At 40.9% G+C, this 12,563-nt stretch overlaps 1 protein-coding gene across 2 annotated transcripts in view; it reads left to right on the forward strand.

The window, feature by feature from the left end:
• The first annotated feature begins 8,577 nt into the window (after positions 1-8,577).
• The window catches only part of baalcb (BAALC binder of MAP3K1 and KLF4 b), a 5,353-nt gene continuing 1,367 nt past the window's right edge, over positions 8,578-12,563 (forward strand). The window contains exons 1-3 of one of the 2 annotated variants that reach the window (XM_020617333.1): positions 8,578-8,755; positions 9,547-9,745; positions 10,718-10,936. In XM_020617333.1, coding sequence (XP_020472989.1) covers positions 9,706-9,745; positions 10,718-10,936 — 259 coding nt within the window. In that variant the 5' untranslated portion in view covers positions 8,578-8,755; positions 9,547-9,705. Of the gene's footprint in view, positions 8,756-9,546; positions 9,746-10,714; positions 10,937-12,563 lie in introns of both variants that reach the window. The other variant, XM_020617334.1, reaches the window with a different exon arrangement.

Below are 12,563 nucleotides of genomic sequence, written 5' to 3' on the forward strand. Positions count from 1 at the left end.
AAAACAGACTGCGTTGATTGTGGTGAAGCAAGTCTGCCCAATCTCTAGTTGTGGTTTTGTGTCCTTTTCATCTTGGCCCCAGTTTTAAAAAGTTAAAATAAATGCTTAGCCTTTGAGTGTGTTTACTGTGTTAACTCTAAGCTCAATCACAGTATTTCAACATAATTATAAGTCTACCAATATTTATAAAACCATTCAGAGCTCTAAATGATCCCCTCTCTGGTATTAAAACTAGAATTACTGCTTCATGGTTGTATGCCTCTGCTAACCAGTCAAATTCAGAGGGATGGGACAGAAGTGAGGTCAGTGACCTTTAACCGTTGCCCCCAAAATCTAATCAGTTTATCTTTGAGTCCAAGTGGACATTTGTGCCAGATTTGAAGGAATTCCCTCAGGGAAGAATGGGACAAACACCGGGTCACAGTGACCTTGACCTTTGACCACCTTAATCTAAGCAGTTCATTTCTGCATCAAAGTGGACACTTGTGCCAAATTTGAAGAAATTCCATGAAGGCGCTCCTGAGATGATATGTTCGCAAGTATGCACCGGACGGAAGGACAACTTGAAAACATGATGCACAGGAAACCACATGGGAAAATGGTCCAAACTGTGACCAGTTACCACAAAAAAAAGGTGTTGTTTCTATGCAGCTTCAAAGGTTACACACAGACTTCAGGAAAAACAGAGGAAAGTGTGACGCCCAGTCAAACTGCACAACTTAATGTATGTCTAGCCTTGCCACAGTAGTGGAAAACTTTACTTCAGTTCGATCGCTTCTGTTTTGTCATACTACTGCTTAAAGCGGCCCTGATCACTGATGTCCATAGTATTAATCTTGTATGTGTGTAGTGTGCTCTGTGATGACACTACAACACGACAATCCTTGCACTAAAATTGTGATATGAAAAGATTTTTGTTGCTGTGTGTCTACGTTCAACCAGCCTTTGTCATAAAAATGAGAGTAGAAGCCTTTTTCAGCAGGTTCAGTCAGCAAGTCTGTGTTGTCTCATACTCGTATGTCATTTTATTTGTTTAAAAATGATCCCTTAACAATATGAGACACTGTTGCCACCAAGTGGTCTGGAAACACACTGTCCAAAAGCTGGAAGTAAATGCAGAGCAAATAGAACAACTAGTCAGCTTGAACTACCTAGCTTTTTATGGTTTATTCATGGTACAGGATTGGAATTGCAGAATACAAAGCATCAGGTATGGTGATACAAATAAAATGAGAAAGGTTTTTACCCAAGGCCTCAAAGGTGACACACAGGCAGACTTTTATCTGTGTAAATCCCTGCCACTGCTGCATGCTGTTAGGACGGTGAGAAGTAATGTTATGATCAGGCACAACAGAAAGCTCATTCATCAGAAGTCAGCAGGTCTAGTAGTGCAGTCCAAGTCATAGCTCTCACTTGATGCACTTCTACCATCTGCTTACAAATCTTCACCGTACAGTGTCTCTGTAAATCCAAAGGGAGCTGCAGATTCAGGTGATGATTCCCTATATCTTCATCACTGAGAGGCCGCTTTCATATTATTGTATTATTTTTTTCACTTTGTCATTTGAAAGATTTGTTATTATAAAAACTGACTATAGTTGATTGAAGATTTGAAGCTAAGGTTAATGGTAGACTAAGAAATATATCTTGTAGATATACACTATCAGCATGCTCAAGAAGCTGAGCTGAGGCACGCAGGTGTCTTCATAAGCAGCAGGGACCCATGAACCACCCGATGACTGCTCAATGAAATGTTTCAGTGGTTTTAGAAGTATGATGGACAGCTGAGTTTGGGGGTGAAGTCTGAAGGTTACTCTCACTGTTCCCTCTTTCTTGTGTTCCACACTAATCACACCTTCAGCCTTGACATATCCATACTGTATTCATTGTCCGTCAGAGAAGGCCGAGAGGTTGCAACCTCACTGACAAACGGAAACTGTATTATGCATCTCTGGTTTTTAGCCACTGAGCCCACGGCTCTGTAAAGGAACATGTAAATCATAAGTTCATTTCATGCAGTGGTGAACAATCTCCAGACACACCTGCCTTTTTACTTGAACTACTGTATGTAGCCCCTGTGCGATCCTATTCTTATTCCAGCAATGTCAGATTAATGCTGCAGATTGTAGTGCATGGTGCCTCTGTAATCAGCGCTGGGTCGAACTCAACATGTGCTTTACTGACTCACCCAATATCTCACCTAAATTGCAAGGTCCCTGCTCGATGTGGCATCCTCGCATTATCGTTCTCGTTGCGCTCACTGTGTCCTCACAGCCTTCCCTTGTTTGGGCTCGACCCTAATTTTAGCATCTGCAATAAAATTGTAAAGTCACGGTCCTGCCTCAGAAACGGCCAAATGAAAGAGGTATGAGGTATATGTACATCACTGGTTGCTGTTTCCAAGATACAGCTCACAAGAGGCAAATGGCTGTCCATATTAAGGCATGAGAGAGAACCCTCTGGTTACAAATAAAGACTTTTGATCCAAATAGATGTCATTCTTTTCCACCTGGGGTGTGATTCATTACTGCTGACTAGGTGTCAGCTTCATGGCAATTATCATCATCACCTACAATTAGAACCATCATTTTAATTTAAGACTCCAGGCAGTGGTAGTTGACACCGATGTATGAAACTTGATTTTGTCAGCAGGTGCAAACTGCTCTGCAGAAAGAGAGACCCGAATCAGCAGTAGCAGCTGCCAGAATCACAAAGTCACTGAGTAACAAGGCGAGAGCTGCTGAAGGTTGACACTTATGTCACATTAGATAAATGTTGAGTCTGAACAGCCACGTAGGGAGTCCGCTCAGTCACAGCGCTGATGTCACACTTAATTCACTTTAATAGTTCATTAGGCCAAAGTGAGACCCAGAATATGCAGGAGTCATTGTTTTGAGCATTTTCACACACAACACACAATAATAAAGTGGAAAGCTTTTGAAATCAGGCACAGTTAATATGTCATGGTCGATGCTGCTTCACTTTGTGAGGCAATTAGTCTTTAAAGCCCTTTTACACCGAAATTGCAGGAAACTGCTGGTGTTTTGACTCTTTTTCAAGAGAACTTTTTTGATTTAAGCCCTTTTACATTGAACTTTAAAAAGCCGGTAAACTGCTGTTCCTGTGTTCGATTTACACAGCTGCCGGTACCAGAGGTGTGATGCCAAGGACTTTTCATTTTGGGTTGATGTATTTATAAATGAGAATTACAGTACTACATGCATCCAAATTCAGGTCTGTGTGTGTCTACATGCTCACACAAGGTGCACATGGGCGAACCGACAGAAGCATGTGTACCATATGTGTTCAGCAAAAAGTCAGTCCATATGCGGCAGTAATGTCCTATTTCATCAAAACTTTCTTCCATCTGGAGCAATCCATAGGGAAGTGTGACTTTTTAATGCCTTTACCAGGGGTGATTTATCGTACAGTCAGTGACATAAGAGCAGTGGATCTGCCTGCACTTTAAATCTTTTCTGACATGTTCATGATTAGAGGGGACATCAGCTCAGACTCATGCTTTCCTGATGAATGTGTTTTTGCCTCTCTCCTCCTCCTCACTTCACTTCACTTACTTTCCTTGCATTTTTTTTTTACATTTTATGACATTGTTTTTGTTCCATAAAATGATGCAAAATAACTCTCTCCCTTGATTTTGTGCACTGAATGATCACAATTTAGGTTGTAGACTAAGTTAAACAATGCTCACAAATAACAAACACAGGCTATTTTAGCAAAAGAAATGGGAATACTTGCCCCATAAGAGATGTAATAATACAATGATTTTGTTTTATTTTCAGCAAATTTGATTCACTTGTAGTCCTTACCTGTCCTGTCGGTTTGAATTGTGAGATGCATACATCTTGATATAAGCTGTGGATAATCTCTGTTCCCATTACAGTGGACCAGCGGTGTATGAAACGGCCCCATCTGCCATCCTGCATGCTCCTTTTTACTGTACTACACACTTCTTCCCCCTGTAATGTGGATTCATTTTGTATTGATCCTGTGTGAGACAGGGAGCCATTGTTTGGCAGTTGCATCCCAAGGGAGAAAACAAAAACTCTTTCATTTTAAGTGAATCACGTACTTAACAATCATTCTGCCAAAAATGTTTTTTCAAAAGGACTCAAAGAAATCGGCTCAGCAACAAATCATCACTGTAACTTAACAAAACCACTCATAGTTTAAGAAGGATCGTGATCAACAGATTATCTCATTGGCTCATTAGCTTTCCATGGCAGTTCATTCTGCTAAGGTACTTTTCAACCAGTGGTAGTATTTACTCTGTCAACATGTCACTCATGCTGTGCAAAAACTGTGCAACTGAGCCAACTTGGAAAATGAAATCAAACTGCATGTCAATCAGCCTTTGTTATAAGGCTGATCTGATCTTTTCACAGATGTGTATGCAGTATTCAGATCAGTGACTCAGGTGTCCATCTAATTGTTGCAAGAAGCTTAAGAATGTGGACAGATTTGTCAACAATAAAGTCTGAATGAGGGTGGTCCCATCCGGACCTTAGTTGACACAAGATTTCTTCACCCCTTTAAGTCAAACTTTTGGATTCATCTTCAGCCCAACATCTCCAACACCCAGCTCTTTGTGGCAGCTTGTAGTTTACTGTGGGTTCCATCATCGTTTCCCAGGATGATTTCTCTGAATCAAAGAGTCTGTCCCAAGAAATCCCATGAATACTAATGCTCTGCTGTCATGCTTCGTAAGCCCCCACTAATTCCCTTTCTGGGATATTCCTTGCCTTTGATAGGATTAGAGTTGTGTGTTTAACTGGATAAAATGAATGAAGCACATAAAATGTAAAGACTGCTTTTATGGGCCAGACATCAGCAGAATTTAAAAAAACATTAATATCAATTGAGGCCAGTGGAGAAGCCAAAAATTGATGTTAGCACTTCCCCAGATAATGTAAATAACAGAAAGGGAAATTACATAAATCCTTTGTGGAGAACAACTTAATTTATTTAACCAAATAATCATTATTAGGTCAAAAATGGCATTTTGTGCTACTTAAATTTAGACAGTTTTCAGTCTTATGTAAAAAAGATAAAAGTCTGTTTCATCAAGATATGATGAAATATTGTGTTAATTTATATGTTCTAAAATTATTGATGCTGTGCTGTATAGTTTTATTCAGCTTCCATTAAGGGATGAGTTTAGAAGACATAACAAAGGAACATAAAAGCTAAACCTCTTCATCTTCACTGAATGGCTGCATGCTTCTGAGCAGCTCTTCTTATTCCCCAAGATTAATAAACACCAGAGCAATAAACCCACCCACATCTCGTGACTATTTTTGCATAGTACGCATTACTATTTCAGTGCAGCTCGCTTATTTTGCGCAGTGGTAGCACCGGTCTTCTGGAACAATTTGCACTAATGAAAAGGTGTCGTGTCAGCTCAGACCGTGATGCATTGAGAGAACACAACCTCTGAAGAGGAGCCAGGTCTCTGCTAGAAAAAGGCTCAGGACTGTGACTGATGGTGCTGAACCACTACCTCCAGGCAACACTCAATCTGGAGAAATTGCTCATTTTCCAGCTAGCAATTTGCTGCTGCAATCTGGATAAATGGACATGATAACATTCAGTATCATTTACAGAATAAGTTCCATTTTTCTGTCCACAACAGCCAAGAAAAGTTTTTTTTTTGTTTGTTTTGTTTTGTTTTTTTAGCTGTTTGTGTATGTGTAGGTTTTGGTGTTAATTTAATGAGATTGCACTATTATTTTTAGAAACTAGGACACATTTTATGTTTGAATTTATTAGGTTTTATAAAGCCTATAATCATTATGGTACTTGGATTACAAAACCAATGATCCTTTAATTGGGAGCCACTGTTCCCATTTCCATGCTCACAGCATCCTCATTAGTTTACTAGTGCTGTAACTCGCTGGCTGTCTCGCTGAAACCCCAGTGAAGGTTTGGATATGGCTGCTTTGCTGCTGCACATTTGCTCATTCACTTCCCCCTCCTGACAGAATTAGCCAGAAAATAGTTATTTTTCTCTTCTGTAAAACTTTGCAAATCATATTATCCACTAGCAACCACGACCAACTGTTTAATGTGAAGCAGCAGGGGGATGAATGCTGAGGCCAGCTGGAGCATGGAGGCACTGTATATCATTTTAAAGGGAAAACATGCATCTCATCTTGAGCATAAATAAAAACATTTCCTTTATAAAATAGCTTTGTGGATACCCTGCTTTTTGACATGCCACTGTAGGAAATGAATACATTTAATTAATGACAGTGGGAAATGTAATTGTTGGAGCTCATTGACACTTATACAGTGGACATGACATCACCACCCTGCACTATGCAAAAATAAAGCCAAAATATTATGAATACGGCGGCTGCCATCTTGCTTTTTTGCAACCAGATTTGGTGCAATAGCAACCAGAAGTGCAGTGACAGCATCGGCCCGCCAATCAAAGCTGTCAAATCAAGTGAAATACACCTCATTTTATATTATCAAATAACTTATTATAAATAAACTTACTAGAAAAATGACCACTTGTTCACACATCAGCATGATAATATCTACCAACAACCACATAAGCAACCTTTGGGAAAAATTGATCTGATTTGTACTTTGAGGTTTTATTTTGGCTCATGTCCCATCTGCTAACATGGAGGAGGCGGGACAAGTGTGTATAAGATCCCACAATACACAGAACAATGACTAAGTCCAGGGAATTCTCTGTAGACCTTTGTGACCAAATTGCGGCTTTCCCTTTATTCTCCATTTCCTTCCAGAAATGCTCTGCTAAGGATTTCACTGTCTTGGTCACTTTGAAAAGACAGCTGCTGTGCTTGCAGTATCAGCCCTGTGCAAAGTGAATTTCTGATATAACTAAGCTGGAATGCCTCACTGTTTGCTGCTGAAAGTGCTGAGAGCTCCCCTGTAATTCACTCCAGTGCATCGTTTGGCAGCGTGCCACATTAATCGCCAAGGTAATGGGAAGACAGGCCTATTGACCAGTGGTCCGATAGGACACAGGGCTAGGACGTACAAATCAAAGCTGTCCAGCTTCATATTGACCAAACTGGCCACACGAAGCACGATTCATTAGCTGGATGACAGGGGATGAGGAGAGGGCTGAGCACAGGGAGTCACAGGGATTTGATTCAGCTCAGACTCTGCAAGACCAACACAAATAATGGCTCCATACATATTTAGGAAAATTGGCAGGTTGGCCTTTTTGTTTTTTGGCAATTCCCCACAGTGAACCACAATTCACTGTTTATATATGGTTATTTAATGTTCTAATAATGTTGCTGATGAAACATCTTCCTTTCTACTTTTGCTTTTCAGGTCATCCATGTGGATAAGGTACAGGAGGGAGGCTCAGTAGTGCAACAGACAGTGTGCTCTTCTGTTTTTCTCGTCGCTCTTTATTGCAGACTGTCCAGTAGCGAAGGAAAATGCAAGGTAGTTTGCAGAGTGAACTTCAAAAATCAGGCTGTAGCTTCCCAAGAGTTGACAAGTTTTAAATCCTATTTTTACAGCTGTATTTTGAAATATTTCGCTCATCCAACCAATTCCTGGCTATTTGAAAGCTCTCATGAAGTGAGTGATATACATTAAGGAAGTGGTCATCACTAACTGACAGGACAGTATACTGTGCACTTTAAATCTTTCCCTCAGAGCGCCTTGCAATGAAAACAAATGGTGAGCTACCCCATTAGTGAATTGATCTGTGAAGCTCAGTTCTTCTTGGGTTTTTTTGTAATGTGCTTTACTGGCACCTGTATGCATCAGTGATAAATTACCTTGAGTTACACAAACAAATCTGTGAGAGCAACTCTCACTGTGGAAATCAACAATCCAAAGTAGATAACCTTAACTGTAATGAGTGTGCACTTTGCTGCTGAGTGAGAAGTATCACAGGCCATCAATGAAATGGAGTCGATGATATGAACATTCCCACGCTATTCAGTTTTTAACTTTTTGCAGGCCTTTTTCACTGATGATATTTTGACATGTTACAGTAGGAGAATGATGTGGAAATAATAAAATGACAGATGACTGAATTCCATTTAGTTGCACTAGTTTCAGGGTCCTGGTGTTGTGCGTGATTGCTCACTGTCACAAAACTCTGCTGTCTAAATGAATTATTACAAGGAAATAATATGAAAAAAAACAACAAAACTGTTATCCAAAATGAAGAACACGGGAACCACTCATAATGCATATTCATCAGCCCAGTTCTTAAGACACAGGAGTGGGCTGTGACTGCCCCCTTGTGGGCAGCGTCGTGAACATCTTACTGGGGTTTTAGGGCCATAGATTGAAGCATGCCAATGTTGTGCTTCTCTTTTAAAGTCACCTTGGACAACAGTAACACGTCATCCGCACTTCTGTACATTTTTTGCGGTCTAGTCTTAAAAATAGAACCAGCATTGTGTATCCTACTGTATTAGTGTTTAAATATTTAATGTTTGTCTCCCTATTGGCATGCACTGTATTATATACATAACAATGGGCCTTATTTGCTTAATGGATATAAAACATAAACCGTGTCAGTGAGCACAGAGGGCCACTGCAGTATGATGTTTTAAAGTTAACGTGCACTTACTGTTCCTTCATAAACAAACCATGCTTTGCTGAGGTCCAAGCTGGTGCGCACAGACGCGCAGCCTGTTACCGACCGGGGGAGGGTCTTCACTGGCAATATGTTGCAGGTCTGTCTGGCAGACGACGCGGAGGAGAAAACAGCCACTTTCCATCAGTAGTAAGCCTTTATCGTCTTCTACTGCGGACTGTTTCATTTGTCTCTGTTAACCGCATTAATCAGTGTCGTTGGTGTTTCTGTCCTGCATCTTTTACAACGCTTTTATTTATGTATTCATTCATCTTATTTAACGCTGCCAGTGGTGTTTTCACGTGGCCTGTTATGCTGAACAGCGGTGCCAGTTGCAGGGACTGTACTGACACAGTCGTAGGCTTCAGTGTGTTTACTGCGCGTTTACCGTTTTACTGGCTACGTCGGGGTTCCCGTTATTTGAGCCTAAGTGTTTGGGAAAATATTAGTAGTAGTAAAGCAGGCAATACAAAGATTTATAGTTGGTCTGATTGTGAACAGTTTATTCAGTAACATTCATACGTCATCAGCGGCTAAATGATGGAAAACCCCATTCAAATAAGCTCAATAACCCACCCTGTGGCGTGGTTTAATAATGATTTTACAAGGTGCATTCATTCTCAGTGTTGTCCAATTTTAACAGGTCTATAGAAGGATTTTCCACAGCTTCAGCAGGGCACATAGGTGTACATTAGGACAGCACAGATGGTAACAGCAGTACAAAACACTACAGAACAACAGTGCACAACAAGGACAGTCACCACATTAGAGCTGGTTTATCATAACCAGCGGAGTGCAGTTCGATTCATGGATTTTGTACAGAACAAAACTGAACAGAGCTTTAATTACTGTATACTGGATCAGAGTCTGTCAAATTAACTTAAGAAAATGTTAGTAATTCAAAAGCATGCAATTTCCCTCCCTCTCTTTCATTCTTGTAGGTGACCACATATTTGGATGTTTTAGCAGCTGGATCCTGTAATGGTCTTCTTACACCTGACTGATAATAAGATACTGCCTTCACGTGCTCATAGGAAAATGTAAAGGGGACTTAAAGATGGCACAACTCATCCTACTCTAACTGGAGACTAATCATTCATATGAGGGCGCTGGGTTTCTGCCACAGCTGTGTGCTGTGCTGTAAGTATTCTGTGTTTGTGTTGATGTCCTGTGAGAGAATGTCCAGCTTTAGGCAGCAAGAGAATACACTTAATAGTATTCATTATGGATGAATTTGTTGATTATTATCTGAATTAGTCATATTAATGAACAAATGCCAATCACTGATTCCTTCTTAATGCATTTGAGTTGTGCAGAGGTGATGCTGGTATCATTTTAAGACTCGAAGGTCAGTGAGTCTGAAAATGTTAAAGGATTTTGAACATTTCTTCAACTGCAGTCATAAAAAACATGAGGACCACCTCAGCACAGGAAGGCCACAAGTGGGGGAGGCAATACGAAGAAATAAAGTGCCTGGGGCAAGAAACACAAGGAACAGATGTTAGAACATTGAGTCCAAATTGTGAAGGGCCACCATGTCTTTGTGAGAGACAGAGCAGGTGAACGGATGGTATCTGCACGTGTGTCTCCCACCATGAAGCGTGGAGGAGGAGGTGTGATGTCTGGGAATGCTTTGCTCATAACATACCTGGTGATTTATTCTGAAATCCAAACGCACTTCACCAGCGTCACCACCAACACATTCAGCACCTAGTGGGACCATCGGAGGACGGTAACCCAAATTACACCTCAAACGTAACGGCTGTTTGACCACGAGGATGAGTGATGAAGTGAGCGGGTCTCCACATTCACTCAACCCAAACCCAGCTGAGATGGTCTGGGAGGAGCTGGACCACATATTTTGCTTTGTTTACCCTTTTTACCTCTCAGTCCTATTTTATAATTTGATGTATTCAGAAATAATCTAGAATGTAGGAAATAAGAGAAAGAAAAGTCATTGAATGAAAAGCTTTGTCCAAAGCTTTGACTACTTCATTCACATTAGTTCATTTTGTATGATAAGTACAACTTAAAAGGAAGCAACTCTGCAATATTAGAACCTTTCAGTCAGTATTATAACCTCAGTTTTTGGTTTTCTCTGTTCTGAAGAAAGGTCCAGCTGCAATAAGAAGGAGCCCCAAGGCAGAGCCATGGGCTGTGGGGGAAGCAGGATGGATGCTCTGGAGCCACGCTACATGGAGAGCTGGACTAAAGAGACCGAGTCGACGTGGCTGACGAGCACAGACACTGACATCCCCCTGTCGTCCATCCAGAGCATTCCCTCTGAGAACTCTGAGCCCAGTTTCACTTCCGAGAAGACAAGTTGCCCTGGTAAGAACAATCATGGCTGACTGCACGGGTGACCGATCTAACCCAACTAGGCAGTAACACATTTGTGATCATATAAATTAGTTGATTAGATTTCTGCTGCTGTGCACAGTATATTTGCAACTCCAATGCTATTTTTCCCTATTTTAAATGTTCTGTATGTTCACTTTAATCTCTTGCATCAAATTGTACAGTATTAGAATTGTATAAGTACCATTTTCATTACTCAGTGGAATGGCTAACACCATGGTGGGAGAGTTCAGGCTTAGAATCATAACGTTAGAAATAGTTTAACTGGATTAGCAATGAATGCTCGTTTCTCTACACACTGTTACCACCAAAGCGAAGTGTGACACCGTTGCAGTGTGTGTTGTTATCTGCTTTTCTTTTTCCCTGTGGACAAAATCCTGCTGGTGTACCAAAGCTTCACATTTCACATAAAATAGCTCTGGTTTTGCATGACCCATTCAAAGAAGTATCTGTTATGCACAAGGAAAATTAAAATGGCAAGTGGTTGTGCTGTAGCTACGTACTGAGTATGACAGAAGGATATGTGACAAACCTTTGTAACTTGTTCCTCGACACACAGCTGACAAACAGAAGGATCTGACTGCCGTTCTTTTGTTATTTGTTAATTTGTGTTTTGTGCTGAATTGTGGGCGCGTTTTCTTTGAAGACAAGAGGAGCTGAATCAGTAAACGGGGATAATAGACTACATCAAAAGCCACTGCTTGCACAGGACTTGGCTTTCATGGCAACAGATACAGCTGTCAGTGAATGCAATCAGGGGATCATTGATGTCATTGGGAAGACAAATTCAGTTAAGCTGACTGCATTGTTGTCTTTAACATTATGATGCAGAATTTCCTTTCCTTCTGTTCATGTTTATTCTGTCTCAGTAACAACATATGTGGTCTTGAATATGGTCATGTGTTTATGAGGAGATATACTGTACAGCACATGTTCCATATATGTAAAATGCTGCCTTCCACTTCACTTAAGCCACATTTGGATGTGCACACTAAACCATACTCCACTGATCCACCCTGTAGTCACATCAGCTGTCTGAATACTCTGCACCACACAAACCATTCTGTTAGCTATTATGTTGGCAGGGCTGGAATACACCATTTTTGTTGTTTTCAAACCATAGTAATGCATAAAAGCTCAGTGGACCTGAAAGCAAATCTCTATTTCCCAAGGTTGAGTGTATTTACAATCTTATAAATAGCAAATATTCTGTCACAAACATTGAATGAAAAAGTATTTATTTTAAGGTCAGTACCTGATTTCTATGTTGCAGAGAATCAGCTTTTATTTGTTACTGTTGTTATGTGCCGTTCGCACCAGTCAGCGTGCGAACGAGAAAGAGGCGGACCCAGGTAGCCGACTTCGGTGCATGCAGTGATTTATTATATACAGTGATGAAGGGAGTAACAATACACAGAGGGAAATAGTGCGTAGTCCTGTCGATGAGTAGTAGCCGGGTGTTTGACCAACAGTAGGAGGTGAGGAGATGGTGAGCTGGGCCGAGCTGCGTAGGCTGGGTCACTCCTGGGCTGGTCGGTGGTGATGGTGGCTACTGAAGGTAGAGACAGAGAGATGAAGGCAATAGTGGAACAGATAGGCA

This window comes from Monopterus albus, unplaced genomic scaffold (assembly GCF_001952655.1).
Source record: "Monopterus albus unplaced genomic scaffold, M_albus_1.0 scaffold188.1, whole genome shotgun sequence".
NCBI classification, from domain to species: domain Eukaryota; kingdom Metazoa; phylum Chordata; class Actinopteri; order Synbranchiformes; family Synbranchidae; genus Monopterus; species Monopterus albus.